The 20,476-nt window shown below is 53.1% G+C and overlaps 9 protein-coding genes across 12 annotated transcripts in view; 2 read left to right on the top strand and 7 right to left on the bottom strand.

The window, feature by feature from the left end:
- LOC140119790 (uncharacterized) overlaps nucleotides 1-20,476 on the bottom strand; it is an 822,703-nt gene that overhangs the window by 717,394 nt on the left and 84,833 nt on the right. The window lies entirely within an intron of this gene.
- LOC140119922 (histone H2A type 1-like) lies at nucleotides 4,841-6,352 on the bottom strand. The gene has a single exon (XM_072139359.1). It carries the CDS (start codon nucleotides 6,350-6,352, stop codon nucleotides 5,960-5,962), a length of 393 nt encoding a protein of 130 aa, XP_071995460.1. The 3' UTR covers nucleotides 4,841-5,959.
- LOC140119934 (histone H2B type 1-O) lies at nucleotides 6,643-7,442 on the top strand. The gene has a single exon (XM_072139371.1). It carries the CDS (start codon nucleotides 6,664-6,666, stop codon nucleotides 7,042-7,044), a length of 381 nt encoding a protein of 126 aa, XP_071995472.1. The 5' UTR covers nucleotides 6,643-6,663; the 3' UTR covers nucleotides 7,045-7,442.
- On the bottom strand, nucleotides 8,053-8,364 carry LOC140116904 (histone H4). Its single transcript, XM_072133334.1, has one exon. It carries the CDS (start codon nucleotides 8,362-8,364, stop codon nucleotides 8,053-8,055), a length of 312 nt encoding a protein of 103 aa, XP_071989435.1.
- On the bottom strand, nucleotides 9,184-9,719 carry LOC140119906 (histone H3). The gene has a single exon (XM_072139342.1). The coding sequence runs from the start codon at nucleotides 9,650-9,652 to the stop codon at nucleotides 9,242-9,244; it is 411 nt and encodes a 136-aa protein (XP_071995443.1). The 5' UTR covers nucleotides 9,653-9,719; the 3' UTR covers nucleotides 9,184-9,241.
- On the bottom strand, nucleotides 10,299-10,970 carry LOC140119878 (histone H1A-like). Its single transcript, XM_072139308.1, has one exon. The coding sequence runs from the start codon at nucleotides 10,968-10,970 to the stop codon at nucleotides 10,299-10,301; it is 672 nt and encodes a 223-aa protein (XP_071995409.1).
- LOC140119913 (histone H2A type 1-like) lies at nucleotides 16,365-18,274 on the bottom strand. Its single transcript, XM_072139350.1, has one exon. The coding sequence runs from the start codon at nucleotides 18,272-18,274 to the stop codon at nucleotides 17,882-17,884; it is 393 nt and encodes a 130-aa protein (XP_071995451.1). The 3' UTR covers nucleotides 16,365-17,881.
- On the top strand, nucleotides 18,577-18,995 carry LOC140119951 (histone H2B type 1-O-like). Its single transcript, XM_072139386.1, has one exon. It carries the CDS (start codon nucleotides 18,586-18,588, stop codon nucleotides 18,964-18,966), a length of 381 nt encoding a protein of 126 aa, XP_071995487.1. The 5' UTR covers nucleotides 18,577-18,585; the 3' UTR covers nucleotides 18,967-18,995.
- Nucleotides 19,909-20,471, bottom strand: LOC140119959 (histone H4). Its single transcript, XM_072139394.1, has one exon. It carries the CDS (start codon nucleotides 20,284-20,286, stop codon nucleotides 19,975-19,977), a length of 312 nt encoding a protein of 103 aa, XP_071995495.1. The 5' UTR covers nucleotides 20,287-20,471; the 3' UTR covers nucleotides 19,909-19,974.

Here is a 20,476-nt window from a genome sequence, read left to right as displayed (position 1 = left end):
TACATCATCACTATCATCATCCAGTTCCCCTTACATCATCACTATCATCATCCAGTTCCCCTTACATCATCACTATCATCATCCAGTGCCCCCTGCATCATCACTATCATCATCCAGTTCCCCTTACATCATCACTATCATCATCCAGTGCCCCCTACATCATCACTATCATCATCCAGTGCCCCCTGCATCATCGCTATCATCATCATCATCCAGTGCCCCCTGCATCATCACTATCATCATCCAGTTCCCCTGCATCATCACTATCATCATCCAGTGCCCCCTGCATCATCACTATCATCATCCAGTTCCCCTTACATCATCACTATCATCATCCAGTTCCCCTTACATCATCACTATCATCATCCAGTGCCCCCTACATCATCACTATCATCATCCAGTGCCCCCTGCATCATCACTATCATCATCCAGTGCCCCCTGCATCATCACTATCATCATCCAGTTCCCCTTACATCATCACTATCATCATCCAGTTCCCCTTACATCATCACTATCATCATCCAGTTCCCCTTACATCATCACTATCATCATCCAGTGCCCCCTACATCATCACTATCATCATCCAGTGCCCCCTGCAATAACAGTATCATCATCCATTGCCCCCTGCACCAATACTATCATCATCCAGTGCCCCCTACATCAACACTATATTCATCCCTTGACCTCTGCAACAACACTATCATCATCTAGTGCCCCCTGTAATAACAATACAGTCATCCAGGACCCCCTACTGCAATGATGCCCCTTCAATAACTGTAGAATCGCCCAGTGTCCCCTACAATAACACTTCAAATATTGTGTGTGTGTGTGTGTGTTGTGTGTGTCGTGTGATGTGAGAGGTATTATAATAATAATAACAATTCTTTATTTATATAGCGCACACAGATTACGCAGCGCTGCACAAAGCATATCAAATTTTGGTCCCTGTCCCCAAGGGGCTCACAATCTAAACAACCTACCAGTATGTTTTGGAGTGTGGGGGGAAAGCCACGCAAACACAGAGAGAACATACAAACTCTTTGCAGATGTTGACCTGGGTGGGACTTGAACCCAGGACTCCAGTGCTGCAAGGCAGAAGTGCTACCCACTCAGCCACCATGCTGCTGTATGATATGTATATATTAACAGTCCGGTTGGCTGTGGTGTGAGGAGTAAGGCTCACGGGTGGACCGCTTCATCCTTACATCAACGTTATGGCTGGACCCTCTCTCCCACTGCCATAAATAACAGTATATTTGCAATATGTGGCAGCACAGTGCATTTCGTTATCCAGGTGGAGGCACAGTGTAGAGATCTTCTTCAAGGAGCCAATGTGACGTCTGGGGAAAAATTCTTCAGCAATAAGTCATGGAGGGGAAAGGTCACCACGGACCATGTTCTGAACCCAGAGGAGAAGACAAGTCACCTATGAAGTCCAACATTCTGCTTCTATCCGTGACAAATCAGTACTGCAGTCACAGACTAGCCGCCTAGATTGTGATACAACTCTGCTTATTTAGTGTAGTGTCAGTGAGCCAAGTCTACGGTCCTGACCTAGTGTGGAAACCCCGAGGTGGGGTTGACAAGTTGAGATAGAAAGTCTAGTTCGAGATGGAGTTCACTGTGAGGAAGACGCTGTGCTCCCGGGGGCTGCTTCCAGCAGGCGGAAGGCACTTTCAAGTTGGGCTTCTGTCTGACCTGTGACAATTTTGTTACTTTTACACATTAATACCCCCTTCTGCAAACGTCGTCGTCGACGGCGGCGGCAAAAGTAGGTGGGAAGTGAACTGGTCCATTGCACCCCCTGTGATGGGGAGGGTCAGTCAGGTTGTTGTTTTTTAGTTTGTTTGTTTTTTCTTGTCTCAGATAAAGTAAGGGTGATGGTACACAGTCCGTAAAATCTCCTATGAAGGAGATTGGAGGAGTCCATTTCTCCTTTCTCTGGGAGTGAGTTGAATGTGGTGGTGCTCCCGATCTGCGCCTGGCTGTGAATGTGCGGAGATGAAACTACTCGGGGAGCCGCCAGCCTCTCCTCCCCCGCCCCACCGGATCTGTGGCTGGGCGGTGGTCACTGTAATCCGTTATTAGGAATGTCGTCAGCATTTTGTAATCGTCGTGTTGGTGCTGACGCTTCCCAACCTGAGTCTGATTGGTGGACTTGGAACAGTTTTGCTCTCGCCTATAGCTTTTGATGTCAGTGGGCCTCATTTATCATAACGATCAGCAATCTAAGGGTGAGCTCTTACATTTGTTGTTGCAGCTACCGTGGAACACTGTGACTATTGTCTAATTTGAGGAACGGTGACTATAGGCCAGTGTTGGCGAACCTATGGCACGGGGCCCTCTTTGTGGGCACCCAGGCCACATGTCCCCAGCACTGAGTTCACCAGACATGACTTAAAGAATTCACCTGCAGGCACAGGCAATGTACCAGTTAGGGCCAGCAATATTTGGACAGTGACACAAGTTTTGTTGTTTTTAGCTGTTTACAAAACCATGTTCAGAAATACAATTCTATATATAATATGGGCTGAAAGTGCACACTCCCAGCTGCAATATGCGAGTTTCCACATCCAAATGGGAGAAAGGGTTTAGGAATCCTAGCTCTGTAATGCATAGCCTCCTCTTTGTCAAGGGACCAAAAGTAATTGGACAATGGACTCTAAGGGCTGCAATTAACTCTGAAGGCGTCTCCCCCGTTAACCTGTAATCAATGAAGTAGTTAAAGGGTCTGGGGTTGATTCCAGGTGGTTGGTTTTGCATTTGGAAGGCTGTTGCTGTGACCAGACAACATGCGGTCAAAGGAACTCTCAATTGAGGTGAAGCAGAACATCCTGAGGCGGGAAAAAAAGAAATAATCCATCAGAGAGATAGCAGACATGCTTGGAGCAGCAAACTCAACAGTCGGGTACATTCTGAGAAAAAAAGGAATTGGCTGGTGAGCTTGGGCCTGAGCGTCCACGGATGACAACAGTGGTGGATGATGGCCGCATACTTTCTCTGGTGAAGAAGAACCCGTTCACAACATCAACTGAAGTCCAGAACACTCTCAGTGAAGTCCAGAACACTCTCAGTGAAGTCCAGAACACTCTCAGTGAAGTCCAGAACACTCTCAGTGAAGTCCAGAACACTCTCAGTGAAGTAGCGGTATCTGTTTCTAAGTCAACAATAAAGAGAAGACTCCATGAAAGTAAATACAAAGGGTTCACATCTAGATACAAACCATTCATCAATTCCAAAAATAGACAGGCCAGAGTTAAATTTGCCGAAAAACACCTCAAGGAGCCAACTCAGTTCTGGAAAAGTATTCTATGGACAGATGAGACAAAGATCGACCTGTACCAGAATGATGGGAAGAAAAAAGTTTGGAGAAGAAAGGGAACGGCACATGATCCAAGGCACACCACATCCTCTGTAAAACCTGGTGGAGGCAACGTGATGGCGTGGGCATGCGTGGCTTTCAATGGCACTGGGTCACTTGTGTTTATTGATGACATAACAGCAGACAAGAGTAGCCGGATGAATTCTGAAGTGTACCGGGATATACTTTCAGCCCAGATTCAGCCAAATGCTGCAAAGTTGATCGGACGGCGCTTCATAGTACAGATGGACAATGACCCCAAGCATACAGCCAAAGCTACCCAGGAGTTCATGAGTGCAAAAAAATGGAACATTCCGCAATGGCCAAGTCAATCACCAGATCTTAACCCAATTGAGCATGCATTTCACCGGCTCAAATCCAGACTTAAGACGGAAAGACCCACAAACAAGCAAGACCTGAAGGCTGCGGCTGTAAAGGCCTGGCAAAGCATTAAGGAGGAGGAAACCCAGCGTTTGGTGATGTCCATGGGTTCCAGACTGAAGGCAGTGATTGCCTCCGAAGGATTCGCAACAAAATATTGAAAATAAAAATATTTTGTTTGGGTTATGTTTATTTGTCCAATTACTTTTGAGCTCCTAAAATGTGGAGTGTTTGTAAAGAAATGTGTACAATTCCTACATTTTCTATCAGATATTTTTGTTCAACCCTTCAAATTAAACGTTACAATCTGCACTTGAATTCTGTTGTAGAGGTTTCATTTCAAATCCCATGTGGTGGCATGCGGAGCCCAACTCGCCAAAATTGTGTCACTGTCCAAATATTTCTGGCCCTAACTGGTAGCTGCCTCTCTCAAAGTTTTATTTCAAAGCAACACATCCTCGGCTTCTTCGGACTGTAGTAAGAGTAAGATTGAGAAGGTACGGGCAGGTGCCGTTTATTGATGATGGTCTTCTTCTATTGGATTTGTGGTAGAACAGAGAGTTACTGCTTAAATTGCTGTGTTGGCACTTTGCAATAAATATGTGCGTGTTTGTTGTCATTTGGGCACTCGGTCTCGAAAAGGTTTGCCATCACTGCTATAGGCCAGTGATGGCGAACTTTTTAGCGGCCGAGTGCCCAAACTGCAACTCAAACCCCACTTATCTATCGTGAGGTGCCATCCAAAAATTAAAGCAGTAACTTATTGCTCCCTGTTCTTCATCAACTTTCAATCATATTGGCCTCCTGAGGACAGCAACACAGTAGAAAAAGCTGGAAAATTGTCATCATTTCAGCTTCTTTCCCGTGTCCCTCTGTACACAGAGAATAGTGGGGCCAGTAGGAGGTCCTCCAAAGAGAATTCGGCCCCGTCTACTCATTCTCCCTCTTCCTACTGTCCCTAGTAACGAAGTAAGTATCAAAATATGACTGAAAGCAGCATCTTTTAAGTTGCTTGGAACTGCAGGAAGATCCTTGTGTGCTGGGGCGAAAGGGCACTGAGCGCCGCCTCTGGCACCCATGCCATAGGTTCGCCACCACTGCTATAGGCTATTGCAGCGTCGCTGTGACTTGCCTACTGTGGCGGCCGATGTGACTATATTGGCTAATGTGGGACACTGAGATTATTATGGCTACTGAGGGGGCGCTGTGCTTAATTTGGCTGACGGGCGGGACAGGCTTTTGGCTATTTTGTCTAATGTGGTAGAACGGATACCATTTTGGCTACAGTTGGGTCACTGACTACAGTATGACAATCTTGGCTACTCTGGGGTCACTGTGACCATAGGCTACTTGGGGGCAATATGGCTGCCGCGAGGTCAGGTGTTGTGACTATTTTTGGCTACGGTAGGATCTGGCACTGTAGTTATATTGGCCAATGTGGTAGCATCGTGAATCTTTTGAGTCCTCCTGTGAGGCAGGTGCTGGACTATATTTGCTAACGTGACTTTGCTTTTGTGGGGAAGGCACTGTGACCCGGGGCAATGGAAGCCGTGACCAACCTCCCAGCGCACTGTTTAGCCTGGCCAGACTCCTTTCCCCGTTCACTGCTAAATTGCTACCAAGACCGGGAGGCTGTCAATATAAGTAGTCGCCCCTCCTAGATCCCCCTCTCCTCCTAACTTCCAGGAAAGGCGCCACCTGGTGGACAATCCTGCAGGTCTAAGTTCTCCAGCAACTGAATTTCCCGCTCGTTCTCCCCTTGTGACGTCAGCGGCAGCCGGCTCTCCGGCAGCTTCACTGTACACACAGAGCCGTTAGTCTCCACGTAAGAAGCGGGCAGCAGCCGCAGCTCTGTCCCTGCCAGGAGCCCGAGTGTCCTCCATGCCTGCCCGCCCCATAGAGATGCCGTGCCCGTCCGGGAGAACGCAGCGACCTCCGATGACGGAGAGGCGGGGGTGCAGCCTGCAGGGCGAGCGGTCACATCCCCGGTGTATGTAGCCTGTAGCTACTAGTGACAGCGGCAGCAGAGGGATAGAGGCGGGGAGCGCAGACACATAGCGGTGCAGAGGAGAGTACAGGATCAGTACAGTATAGAGAGAGTGTGTGATGTACCGGGGAGACACCCGGGGCTGCCGCTCTGTCAGGAGGAGGTGGGTGGCTCTTAGAAGAGCCTTTGTGTGTAGTGGGGATCGGGTGCTGGAGCAGCGGCGGCGGCGCTCACTTGCTCTTGGCGGGCTTGCTGCTCTCGGTCTTCTTGGGCAGCAGCACGGCCTGGATGTTGGGCAGGACGCCTCCCTGGGCGATGGTGACTCCTCCCAGCAGCTTGTTGAGCTCCTCGTCGTTGCGCACGGCCAGCTGCAGGTGGCGGGGGATGATGCGGGTCTTCTTGTTGTCCCGGGCGGCGTTGCCGGCCAGCTCGAGGATCTCAGCGGTGAGGTACTCGAGCACGGCGGCCAGGTAGACGGGAGCGCCGGCCCCGACTCTCTCGGCGTAGTTGCCCTTGCGGAGGAGCCTGTGCACACGACCGACGGGGAACTGCAGGCCGGCCCGGGATGAGCGGGTCTTGGCCTTAGCGCGGACCTTTCCTCCTTGTTTGCCACGTCCAGACATGATGCTAGAGATTCAGTACGACTGATGCCGCTCAGCCGCCTCCTGCCGCCTCTTATACCTTCCCGCCTGCTCCTCACTCTCTGTCATTGGCCGGATTGAAATCCTACCAATAGAGGCGCGGCTCATAGACTCACCAACCAGCATTAGGAGGCGTGGTTCAGCAGTGAACACACAGAGCACATGACTCGTTCCTCCAATAGCAGGGCGAGCAGCCGGCGTCGCTCATTTACATAGCCCGGCTATAAATACCGCGGCGCGGGGAGGTGCGGGACATTGTTCTCCGTGTCTCGGATAATAGTAACCGCCGCATCATGCCTGATCCCGCCAAGTCCGCCCCAGCGCCCAAGAAGGGCTCCAAGAAAGCCGTCACCAAGGCCCAGAAGAAGGACGGCAAGAAGCGCAAGAGGTCCAGGAAGGAGAGTTACGCCATCTACGTCTACAAGGTGCTCAAGCAGGTGCACCCCGACACCGGCATCTCCTCCAAGGCCATGGGCATCATGAACTCCTTCGTCAACGACATCTTCGAGCGCATCGCAGGGGAAGCCTCCCGCCTGGCTCACTACAACAAGCGCTCCACCATCACCTCCCGGGAGATCCAGACCGCCGTCCGCCTGCTGCTGCCCGGAGAGCTGGCCAAGCACGCCGTGTCCGAGGGCACCAAGGCCGTCACCAAGTACACCAGCGCCAAGTAAGCGCCTGCCTGCCTACCCGGCACCTCAAACACCCCAAAGGCTCTTCTAAGAGCCACCCACCCTCTCCACAACAGAGCTCACCCTTCTATCTCACTCCATGTGACCGTCACTCCTGCTCACCCCATCCCGGGTACATTCCGGGGGCCGGTGATACAGGGACATACGGGGCGGAATGTTCTAACTTTCCCCGAGTGCAATCATGTACACAGCGCCATAGTGATGACACCTAAGTGAATCTAAGCGACATTACATGGTTATTGGGACAAACATGAAGGATAAATAGCCGTGAAGGGGGGGCCTTAATGACAGGCAGGCGCGCGCCCGCTCGTCAGTGTTTGACTGACGACTTTAATTATTAGAGTAGATGCGGAGCCCTGTACAGGAAGCCACGAGTGACTGTGTGTCAGACGCTTCTTGCGGCCGTGCCCTATAACGCGTGACAAGGCTTACAACTCCGCAGATGCCCGGGCAGTGCATAGACACTCAATGTTGTGGCAGTCGCATCGCCATCGCGCTGCAACTCACAGGCTTCAGAAGCCATGGGCGGCAGCGCGGCGGGAAGATTGTGCAGCGCGGCTCCGTTGTGCGGGGGAGGGGAAATTGAGCGTGAAATTTAAATGCGACTCTGGCGCGCACAGCCACACCCGCGATATCTCCATCAGCCGCGCTCCAGCCCCCTCCTCCTCCGATCGGTGAGATGTTGTGCAGCAGCCGCGGCTTGTATGTATGTGACACTGCCCGGGCCCTTCTCTAATTAGCGTCCAGAATCCGCACTGCACCGGCTCGAGCCCCATCACCGGGGAGCACGACGATAAGTTATGTTCCTGTAGCGCCATCACTTTCCGCAGCGCCTTTTAAGTCACAGGAGACAACTGGAGGGAAAGTGATGAGTGACAGTACAGACAGTGGTATGAAACAAGCATCAGAGTGCGAGCTCTTCTCTAGGAGGAGGTGGGTGGCTCTGAAAAGAGCCTTTGGGTGTGAGATGGAGCCGGGTGGGTACGAGTCTTAACCTCCGAAGCCGTAGAGAGTGCGGCCCTGGCGCTTGAGCGCGTACACCACGTCCATGGCGGTGACGGTCTTCCTCTTGGCGTGCTCGGTGTAGGTGACAGCGTCGCGGATGACGTTCTCCAGGAACACCTTGAGGACGCCGCGGGTCTCCTCGTAGATGAGGCCGGAGATACGCTTGACGCCTCCTCTGCGAGCCAGGCGGCGGATGGCAGGCTTGGTGATTCCCTGGATGTTATCACGCAGCACCTTCCTGTGCCTCTTGGCGCCTCCTTTTCCGAGCCCCTTTCCTCCTTTGCCGCGTCCAGACATGTTCTTTGTTGTGTGTGAGACAACGAATGTGGACGGGGCTGCCGAGGTCTCCTTTATATACACAATGAGAGGACCAGATAGAGGACTACTGGTGATGACGAAGGGGCGTGTCCTTGGTCTCTCCTCCCCCTTACCACCTATTGGCTGAATAGTGAACGTGTTATAATTTTGAATTCCCCGCTCTTTCTACAATCCCTGCTTCATCGATGTGTGCAGGGCGGCCCCCAGCACAAAGACTCCCGGCCTCATGAGGGCGGCGGGCAATCCGAGGGGTGCAGTTCTAGCTGTACATAGAGATGATCTATAGAAAGGGCAGATCTAGATGTAAGTGGAGATGAAATATAGAAAGAGCAGATGTAGCTAGGACTGGAGTAGCCGAGGAGCGCAGCAGTGGCTGTAACTGAGGAGGCAGGGAACCCATAGAGCTCGCACTGTGACCAGAGGGGCAGAGCGGGGAGCGCAGCTGCGGGTGTGACCAGGGAGGCAGAACGGGGAGCTCGGCAGTGACTAGTTATTATATGTGAGGTTTAGGGTCTGTGCTGCGGCAGAACACGTTCTATACCGTTGTTATTAATTGTATAGCGCCATCATATTCCGTTGCGCTTTACAAACCGTAGGGGAAACAAGCCATTACATTAGCGAGATATATGTTATTGTGACGTCATGTCAGGAACGACGGGATTCAGAGATTCCTGTCACGGGGGGAGGGGACACCGCTGACAGCACTAGCAGCCGCGGCGTCTCCCTGCAGATGGGCATGAGGCCTGGGAGCGGCCACAGGGTACACTTGAGGTTATTGAGCTCGTCCTGTAGAGGATGTGGGTGGCTCTGAAAAGAGCCTTTGTGTTGTGTGGGACGGTACCCGCCCGGGGAGGACTTAGGCCCTCTCGCCGCGGATCCTGCGGGCCAGCTGGATGTCTTTGGGCATGATGGTGACTCTCTTGGCGTGGATGGCGCACAGGTTAGTGTCCTCGAAGAGGCCGACCAGATAGGCCTCGCTGGCCTCCTGCAGCGCCATGACGGCAGAGCTCTGGAAGCGCAGGTCGGTCTTGAAGTCCTGAGCGATCTCTCTGACCAGGCGCTGGAAGGGCAGCTTCCTGATGAGCAGCTCGGTGGACTTCTGGTAACGGCGGATCTCGCGGAGAGCCACGGTGCCGGGGCGGTAGCGGTGAGGCTTCTTGACTCCGCCGGTGGCGGGCGCGCTCTTCCTGGCGGCCTTGGTAGCCAGCTGCTTGCGGGGCGCTTTGCCTCCGGTGGACTTGCGGGCGGTCTGCTTGGTTCTGGCCATGGTTCTCTCTCACACACAGATAGCGGTGATATGTGGAAACGGGAACTGAGCGCAATATTTATGCTCCCGCACTCGTCCTCATTGGCTCAGGGATAGCCCGCCCCATCGATTCCATTGGCTTGTTTATAAGCCCGCCGAAACACAGGGAAAGACAGCGAGCAGCCATTGGCTAACAGCGGCCGATCGACGTAACTTCCGCTGATAACGTCCCCTCCTGCGTGGAAGTGTCAACCGCTGCCCCAATCACTGCAGAGCCCGGTGCCGCTCCTGTACCCCCCAGCACCCGTCCTCCTGTCATTGCTCCTGGCCCCCCCGCCTGTAATGAATGAGGAGGACGCGCGGGCACATAGATCCCCATCACCTCCCGCTCTCTACTCTGCGGCCCCGTCCCCCCTGTAGACGCTGTAAGCCCTCGTCCCCTCCCTGGATGCTCTGTCCCCCCATAGTGAGCGGACGACTCATGTGGAAGTCCGGCCACGTCCCCGGGAGTGTGACGCTGGTGGCGGCGGGGGGCTGGAGGGGTATGACCCGGCGGCTTATACTGTGCGGCGGGCTGTGGGTAAGAGCTCTGTCGGGGAGGAGGTGGTGGCTCTGAGAAGAGCCTTTGTGGGGGGGTTTATATGGAAGGGCACAGGGCGGCTCCCGCTTACTTCTTGGCCGCGGGCTTCTTGGCTTTAGTAGCGGCCTTCTTCTTAGCCGGGCTCTTGGCGGCAGCAGCTTTGGGCTTGGACGCCTTCTTAGCCGGGCTCTTGGTGACTTTCTTGGGCTTCGGGGCGGCCTTAGGCTTCTTGGCCGCTTTCTTGGGGCTCTTGGCCGCCGCTGCTGCAGGCTTCTTGGCCTTTTTGGGGCTCTTGGCGGCGCTGGGAGCCTTCTTGGGCTTCTTAGGAGACTTGGGCGCTTTCTTGGCGCTGGCGGCGGCCGGCTTCTTGGGCTTGGCCGCTGCGGGCTTCTTCTTGGCCGCCTTGTCCTTGGTGTCGAGCTGCTTCTTGTTGAGCTTGAAGGAGCCGGAGGCGCCGCTGCCTTTGACCTGGAGCAGGGTGCCCTTGGTGACCTGCGACTTGATGGCCAGCTTGAGGCGGCTGTTATTCTTGTCGACGTCGTAGCCGCCGGCAGCCAGGGCCTTCTTGAGGGCGGCCAGGGACACCCCGCTGCGCTCCTTGGAGGCGGACACGGCTTTGATGATGAGCTCGGAGACGCTGGGGCCGGAGGGCTTCTTGGCGCTCTTCTTGGCGGCAGCGGCCTTCTTGGGCTGCTTCTTGGCCTTGGCGGCCGGTTCGGCGGCAGGGGGAGCTGCGGCGGCGGGCGCGGTTTCTGCCATCTTCAGATATGAAGGGACTCGCACACAAAACTCTGCTGACAGTTCGTGAATCGCGAGCAGCGCGCTCTCCCGCCTCTTATATCTACAACGGCGGCGCTCTGATTGGCTGCCGAGTGGCATCGTCCTCCGCCCCTATTGGCTGACACTGAGCGCCGCTGCCGACTCCCTCCATCCGGGCCTGAGGGAAGCTCCGCTCTGCCCGTGTGCTTCCCTGCCCGGGAGAGCAGCCCCTTAGCGGACACCAGCGGACAGGCCCGCGCGCTCCCCCCCTGACTCCCCACTCCCCGACAACCTCTTTGACCGTGTGCAGCCGTCACTGGCGGAGGCGCGGGGCGGGAGCCGGCAGGGGGCCCCGGGATCTCCGCCATGGTCCTCCCGATCCGCGCATCGCCGTGATTGTGCGGAGATAGCACTGGCGCGGGAGCTGCCGGCTTCTCCTCCCCGCACTTGTCACCGTCACTGGGATCTTCCCCACAGGATCTGCCGCGCACAAGTCTGATTGTCCCATCCGGGGAAGAGCTGGGGCTGCCGAGAGCGCGGGAGGGTAACACACAGGCGGCCCCGGCCTCCCCGTCCTGCCCTGTCCCTGGATAGGACATCCCGAGGAGCTGTCACCGGCCCCGGCCCCGTCCACAGGGACATCCAAGGAGGCCGCAGCCACAATGTATCATCATCCAGTGCCCCCTACATCTACACTATCATCATCCAGTGCCCCCTACGCCAATAATATCATCATCCAGTGCCCCATGCATCATCCCTATCACCATCCAGTGCCCCTTACAACAATACTATCACCATCCAGTGCCCCCTCCATCATCACTATCATCATCCAGTTCCCCCTGCATCATCGCTATCATCATCATCATCCAGTGCCCCCTGCATCATCACTATCATCATCCAGTTCCCCTGCATCATCACTATCATCATCCAGTGCCCCCTGCATCATCACTATCATCATCCAGTTCCCCTTACATCATCACTATCATCATCCAGTTCCCCTTACATCATCACTATCATCATCCAGTGCCCCCTACATCATCACTATCATCATCCAGTGCCCCCTGCATCATCACTATCATCATCCAGTGCCCCCTGCATCATCACTATCATCATCCAGTTCCCCTTACATCATCACTATCATCATCCAGTTCCCCTTACATCATCACTATCATCATCCAGTTCCCCTTACATCATCACTATCATCATCCAGTGCCCCCTGCATCATCACTATCATCATCCAGTTCCCCTTACATCATCACTATCATCATCCAGTTCCCCTTACATCATCACTATCATCATCCAGTGCCCCCTACATCATCACTATCATCATCCAGTGCCCCCTGCATCATCACTATCATCATCCAGTGCCCCCTGCATCATCACTATCATCATCCAGTTCCCCTTACATCATCACTATCATCATCCAGTTCCCCTTACATCATCACTATCATCATCCAGTTCCCCTTACATCATCACTATCATCATCCAGTGCCCCCTACATCATCACTATCATCATCCAGTGCCCCCTGCAATAACAGTATCATCATCCATTGCCCCCTGCACCAATACTATCATCATCCAGTGCCCCCTACATCAACACTATATTCATCCCTTGACCTCTGCAACAACACTATCATCATCTAGTGCCCCCTGTAATAACAATACAGTCATCCAGGACCCCCTACTGCAATGATGCCCCTTCAATAACTGTAGAATCGCCCAGTGTCCCCTACAATAACACTTCAAATATTGTGTGTGTGTGTGTGTGTTGTGTGTGTCGTGTGATGTGAGAGGTATTATAATAATAATAACAATTCTTTATTTATATAGCGCACACAGATTACGCAGCGCTGCACAAAGCATATCAAATTTTGGTCCCTGTCCCCAAGGGGCTCACAATCTAAACAACCTACCAGTATGTTTTGGAGTGTGGGGGGAAAGCCACGCAAACACAGAGAGAACATACAAACTCTTTGCAGATGTTGACCTGGGTGGGACTTGAACCCAGGACTCCAGTGCTGCAAGGCAGAAGTGCTACCCACTCAGCCACCATGCTGCTGTATGATATGTATATATTAACAGTCCGGTTGGCTGTGGTGTGAGGAGTAAGGCTCACGGGTGGACCGCTTCATCCTTACATCAACGTTATGGCTGGACCCTCTCTCCCACTGCCATAAATAACAGTATATTTGCAATATGTGGCAGCACAGTGCATTTCGTTATCCAGGTGGAGGCACAGTGTAGAGATCTTCTTCAAGGAGCCAATGTGACGTCTGGGGAAAAATTCTTCAGCAATAAGTCATGGAGGGGAAAGGTCACCACGGACCATGTTCTGAACCCAGAGGAGAAGACAAGTCACCTATGAAGTCCAACATTCTGCTTCTATCCGTGACAAATCAGTACTGCAGTCACAGACTAGCCGCCTAGATTGTGATACAACTCTGCTTATTTAGTGTAGTGTCAGTGAGCCAAGTCTACGGTCCTGACCTAGTGTGGAAACCCCGAGGTGGGGTTGACAAGTTGAGATAGAAAGTCTAGTTCGAGATGGAGTTCACTGTGAGGAAGACGCTGTGCTCCCGGGGGCTGCTTCCAGCAGGCGGAAGGCACTTTCAAGTTGGGCTTCTGTCTGACCTGTGACAATTTTGTTACTTTTACACATTAATACCCCCTTCTGCAAACGTCGTCGTCGACGGCGGCGGCAAAAGTAGGTGGGAAGTGAACTGGTCCATTGCACCCCCTGTGATGGGGAGGGTCAGTCAGGTTGTTGTTTTTTAGTTTGTTTGTTTTTTCTTGTCTCAGATAAAGTAAGGGTGATGGTACACAGTCCGTAAAATCTCCTATGAAGGAGATTGGAGGAGTCCATTTCTCCTTTCTCTGGGAGTGAGTTGAATGTGGTGGTGCTCCCGATCTGCGCCTGGCTGTGAATGTGCGGAGATGAAACTACTCGGGGAGCCGCCAGCCTCTCCTCCCCCGCCCCACCGGATCTGTGGCTGGGCGGTGGTCACTGTAATCCGTTATTAGGAATGTCGTCAGCATTTTGTAATCGTCGTGTTGGTGCTGACGCTTCCCAACCTGAGTCTGATTGGTGGACTTGGAACAGTTTTGCTCTCGCCTATAGCTTTTGATGTCAGTGGGCCTCATTTATCATAACGATCAGCAATCTAAGGGTGAGCTCTTACATTTGTTGTTGCAGCTACCGTGGAACACTGTGACTATTGTCTAATTTGAGGAACGGTGACTATAGGCCAGTGTTGGCGAACCTATGGCACGGGGCCCTCTTTGTGGGCACCCAGGCCACATGTCCCCAGCACTGAGTTCACCAGACATGACTTAAAGAATTCACCTGCAGGCACAGGCAATGTACCAGTTAGGGCCAGCAATATTTGGACAGTGACACAAGTTTTGTTGTTTTTAGCTGTTTACAAAACCATGTTCAGAAATACAATTCTATATATAATATGGGCTGAAAGTGCACACTCCCAGCTGCAATATGCGAGTTTCCACATCCAAATGGGAGAAAGGGTTTAGGAATCCTAGCTCTGTAATGCATAGCCTCCTCTTTGTCAAGGGACCAAAAGTAATTGGACAATGGACTCTAAGGGCTGCAATTAACTCTGAAGGCGTCTCCCCCGTTAACCTGTAATCAATGAAGTAGTTAAAGGGTCTGGGGTTGATTCCAGGTGGTTGGTTTTGCATTTGGAAGGCTGTTGCTGTGACCAGACAACATGCGGTCAAAGGAACTCTCAATTGAGGTGAAGCAGAACATCCTGAGGCGGGAAAAAAAGAAATAATCCATCAGAGAGATAGCAGACATGCTTGGAGCAGCAAACTCAACAGTCGGGTACATTCTGAGAAAAAAAGGAATTGGCTGGTGAGCTTGGGCCTGAGCGTCCACGGATGACAACAGTGGTGGATGATGGCCGCATACTTTCTCTGGTGAAGAAGAACCCGTTCACAACATCAACTGAAGTCCAGAACACTCTCAGTGAAGTCCAGAACACTCTCAGTGAAGTCCAGAACACTCTCAGTGAAGTCCAGAACACTCTCAGTGAAGTCCAGAACACTCTCAGTGAAGTAGCGGTATCTGTTTCTAAGTCAACAATAAAGAGAAGACTCCATGAAAGTAAATACAAAGGGTTCACATCTAGATACAAACCATTCATCAATTCCAAAAATAGACAGGCCAGAGTTAAATTTGCCGAAAAACACCTCAAGGAGCCAACTCAGTTCTGGAAAAGTATTCTATGGACAGATGAGACAAAGATCGACCTGTACCAGAATGATGGGAAGAAAAAAGTTTGGAGAAGAAAGGGAACGGCACATGATCCAAGGCACACCACATCCTCTGTAAAACCTGGTGGAGGCAACGTGATGGCGTGGGCATGCGTGGCTTTCAATGGCACTGGGTCACTTGTGTTTATTGATGACATAACAGCAGACAAGAGTAGCCGGATGAATTCTGAAGTGTACCGGGATATACTTTCAGCCCAGATTCAGCCAAATGCTGCAAAGTTGATCGGACGGCGCTTCATAGTACAGATGGACAATGACCCCAAGCATACAGCCAAAGCTACCCAGGAGTTCATGAGTGCAAAAAAATGGAACATTCCGCAATGGCCAAGTCAATCACCAGATCTTAACCCAATTGAGCATGCATTTCACCGGCTCAAATCCAGACTTAAGACGGAAAGACCCACAAACAAGCAAGACCTGAAGGCTGCGGCTGTAAAGGCCTGGCAAAGCATTAAGGAGGAGGAAACCCAGCGTTTGGTGATGTCCATGGGTTCCAGACTGAAGGCAGTGATTGCCTCCAAAGGATTCGCAACAAAATATTGAAAATAAAAATATTTTGTTTGGGTTATGTTTATTTGTCCAATTACTTTTGAGCTCCTAAAATGTGGAGTGTTTGTAAAGAAATGTGTACAATTCCTACATTTTCTATCAGATATTTTTGTTCAACCCTTCAAATTAAACGTTACAATCTGCACTTGAATTCTGTTGTAGAGGTTTCATTTCAAATCCCATGTGGTGGCATGCGGAGCCCAACTCGCCAAAATTGTGTCACTGTCCAAATATTTCTGGCCCTAACTGGTAGCTGCCTCTCTCAAAGTTTTATTTCAAAGCAACACATCCTCGGCTTCTTCGGACTGTAGTAAGAGTAAGAGTGAGAAGGTACGGGCAGGTGCCGTTTATTGATGATGGTCTTCTTCTATTGGATTTGTGGTAGAACAGAGAGTTACTGCTTAAATTGCTGTGTTGGCACTTTGCAATAAATATGTGCGTGTTTGTTGTCATTTGGGCACTCGGTCTCGAAAAGGTTTGCCATCACTGCTATAGGCCAGTGATGGCGAACTTTTTAGCGGCCGAGTGCCCAAACTGCAACTCAAACCCCACTTATCTATCGTGAGGTGCCATCCAAAAATTAAAGCAGTAACTTATTGCTCCCTGTTCTTCATCAACTTTCAATCATATTGGCCTCCTGAGGACAGCAACACAGTAGAAAAAGCTGGAAAATTGTCATCATTTCAGCTTCTTTCCCGTGTCCCTCTGTACACAGAGAATAGTGGGGCCAGTAGGAGGTCCTCCAAAGAGAATTCGGCCCCGTCTACTCATTCTCCCTCTTCCTACTGTCCCTAGTAACGAAGTAAGTATCAAAATATGACTGAAAGCAGCATCTTTTAAGTTGCTTGGAACTGCAGGAAGATCCTTGTGTGCTGGGGCGATGGCCCAAGTGCCCACAGAAAGGGCACTGAGCGCCGCCTCTGGCACCCATGCCATAGGTTCGCCACCACTGCTATAGGCTATTGCAGCGTCGCTGTGACTTGCCTACTGTGGCGGCCGATGTGACTATATTGGCTAATGTGGGACACTGAGATTATTATGGCTACTGAGGGGGCGCTGTGCTTAATTTGGCTGACGGGCGGGACAGGCTTTTGGCTATTTTGTCTAATGTGGTAGAACGGATACCATTTTGGCTACAGTTGGGTCACTGACTACAGTATGACAATCTTGGCTACTCTGGGGTCACTGTGACCATAGGCTACTTGGGGGCAATATGGCTGCCGCGAGGTCAGGTGTTGTGACTATTTTTGGCTACGGTAGGATCTGGCACTGTAGTTATATTGGCCAATGTGGTAGCATCGTGAATCTTTTGAGTCCTCCTGTGAGGCAGGTGCTGGACTATATTTGCTAACGTGACTTTGCTTTTGTGGGGAAGGCACTGTGACCCGGGGCAATGGAAGCCGTGACCAACCTCCCAGCGCACTGTTTAGCCTGGCCAGACTCCTTTCCCCGTTCACTGCTAAATTGCTACCAAGACCGGGAGGCTGTCAATATAAGTAGTCGCCCCTCCTAGATCCCCCTCTCCTCCTAACTTCCAGGAAAGGCGCCACCTGGTGGACAATCCTGCAGGTCTAAGTTCTCCAGCAACTGAATTTCCCGCTCGTTCTCCCCTTGTGACGTCAGCGGCAGCCGGCTCTCCGGCAGCTTCACTGTACACACAGAGCCGTTAGTCTCCACGTAAGAAGCGGGCAGCAGCCGCAGCTCTGTCCCTGCCAGGAGCCCGAGTGTCCTCCATGCCTGCCCGCCCCATAGAGATGCCGTGCCCGTCCGGGAGAACGCAGCGACCTCCGATGACGGAGAGGCGGGGGTGCAGCCTGCAGGGCGAGCGGTCACATCCCCGGTGTATGTAGCCTGTAGCTACTAGTGACAGCGGCAGCAGAGGGATAGAGGCGGGGAGCGCAGACACATAGCGGTGCAGAGGAGAGTACAGGATCAGTACAGTATAGAGAGAGTGTGTGATGTACCGGGGAGACACCCGGGGCTGCCGCTCTGTCAGGAGGAGGTGGGTGGCTCTTAGAAGAGCCTTTGTGTGTAGTGGGGATCGGGTGCTGGAGCAGCGGCGGCGGCGCTCACTTGCTCTTGGCGGGCTTGCTGCTCTCGGTCTTCTTGGGCAGCAGCACGGCCTGGATGTTGGGCAGGACGCCTCCCTGGGCGATGGTGACTCCTCCCAGCAGCTTGTTGAGCTCCTCGTCGTTGCGCACGGCCAGCTGCAGGTGGCGGGGGATGATGCGGGTCTTCTTGTTGTCCCGGGCGGCGTTGCCGGCCAGCTCGAGGATCTCAGCGGTGAGGTACTCGAGCACGGCGGCCAGGTAGACGGGAGCGCCGGCCCCGACTCTCTCGGCGTAGTTGCCCTTGCGGAGGAGCCTGTGCACACGACCGACGGGGAACTGCAGGCCGGCCCGGGATGAGCGGGTCTTGGCCTTAGCGCGGACCTTTCCTCCTTGTTTGCCACGTCCAGACATGATGCTAGAGATTCAGTACGACTGATGCCGCTCAGCCGCCTCCTGCCGCCTCTTATACCTTCCCGCCTGCTCCTCACTCTCTGTCATTGGCCGGATTGAAATCCTACCAATAGAGGCGCGGCTCATAGACTCACCAACCAGCATTAGGAGGCGTGGTTCAGCAGTGAACACACAGAGCACATGACTCGTTCCTCCAATAGCAGGGCGAGCAGCCGGCGTCGCTCCTTTGCATAGCCCGGCTATAAATACCGCGGCGCGGGGAGGTGCGGGACATTGTTCTCCGTGTCTCGGATAATAGTAACCGCCGCATCATGCCTGATCCCGCCAAGTCCGCCCTAGCGCCCAAGAAGGGCTCCAAGAAAGCCGTCACCAAGGCCCAGAAGAAGGACGGTAAGAAGCGCAAGAGGTCCAGGAAGGAGAGTTACGCCATCTACGTCTACAAGGTGCTCAAGCAGGTGCACCCCGACACCGGCATCTCCTCCAAGGCCATGGGCATCATGAACTCCTTCGTCAACGACATCTTCGAGCGCATCGCAGGGGAAGCCTCCCGCCTGGCTCACTACAACAAGCGCTCCACCATCACCTCCCGGGAGATCCAGACCGCCGTCCGCCTGCTGCTGCCCGGAGAGCTGGCCAAGCACGCCGTGTCCGAGGGCACCAAGGCCGTCACCAAGTACACCAGCGCCAAGTAAGCGCCTGCCTGCCTACCCGGCACCTCAAACACCCCAAAGGCTCTTCTAAGAGCCACCCACCCTCTCCACAACAGAGCTCACCCTTCTATCTCACTCCATGTGGCCGTCACTCCTGCTCACCCCATCCCGGGTACATTCCGGGGGCCGGTGATACAGGGACATACGGGGCGGAATGTTCTAACTTTCCCCGAGTGCAATCATGTACACAGCGCCATAGTGATGACACCTAAGTGAATCTAAGCGACATTACATGGTTATTGGGACAAACATGAAGGATAAATAGCCGTGAAGGGGGGGCCTTAATGACAGGCAGGCGCGCGCCCGCTCGTCAGTGTTTGACTGACGACTTTAATTATTAGAGTAGATGCGGAGCCCTGTACAGGAAGCCACGAGTGACTGTGTGTCAGACGCTTCTTGCGGCCGTGCCCTATAACGCGTGACAAGGCTTACAACTCCGCAGATGCCCGGGCAGTGCATAGACACTCAATGTTGTGGCAGTCGCATCGCCATCGCGCTGCAACTCACAGGCTTCAGAAGCCATGGGCGGCAGCGCGGCGGGAAGATTGTGCAGCGCGGCTCCGTTGTGCGGGGGAGGGGAAATTGAGCGGGAAATTTAAATGCGACTCTGGCGCGCACAGCCACACCCGCGATATCTCCATCAGCCGCGCTCCAGCCCCCTCCTCCTCCGATCGGTGAGATGTTGTGCAGCAGCCGCGGCTTGTATGTATGTGACACTGCCCGGGCCCTTCTCTAATTAGCGTCCAGAATCCGCACTGCACCGGCTCGAGCCCCATCACCGGGGAGCACGACGATAAGTTATGTTCCTGTAGCGCCATCACTTTCCGCAGCGCCTTTTAAGTCACAGGAGACAACTGGAGGGAAAGTGATGAGTGACAGTACAGACAGTGGTATGAAACAAGCATCAGAGTGCGAGCTCTTCTCTAGGAGGAGGTGGGTGGCTCTGAAAAGAGCCTTTGGGTGTGAGATGGAGCCGGGTGGGTACGAGTCTTAACCTCCGAAGCCGTAGAGAGTGCGGCCCTGGCGCTTGAGCGCGTACACCACGTCCATGGCGGTGACGGTCTTCCTCTTGGCGTGCTCGGTGTAGGTGACAGCGTCGCGGATGACGTTCTCCAGGAACACCTTGAGGACGCCGCGGGTCTCCTCGTAGATGAGGCCGGAGATACGCTTGACGCCTCCTCTGCGAGCCAGGCGGCGGATGGCAGGCTTGGTGATTCCCTGGATGTTATCACGCAGCACCTTCCTGTGCCTCTTGGCGCCTCCTTTTCCGAGCCCCTTTCCTCCTTTGCCGCGTCCAGACATGTTCTTTGTTGTGTGTGAGACAACGAATGTGGACGGGGCTGCCGAGGTCTCCTTTATATACACAATGAGAGGACCAGATAGAGGACTACTGGTGATGACGAAGGGGCGTGTCCTTGGTCTCTCCTCCCCCTTACCACCTATTGGCTGAATAGTGAACGTGTTATAATTTTGAATTCCCCGCTCTTTCTAC

Source organism: Engystomops pustulosus, chromosome 2, assembly GCF_040894005.1.
Source record: "Engystomops pustulosus chromosome 2, aEngPut4.maternal, whole genome shotgun sequence".
Classification (NCBI taxonomy): domain Eukaryota; kingdom Metazoa; phylum Chordata; class Amphibia; order Anura; family Leptodactylidae; genus Engystomops; species Engystomops pustulosus.
This window is presented reverse-complemented; position numbering and strand designations above follow the sequence as displayed.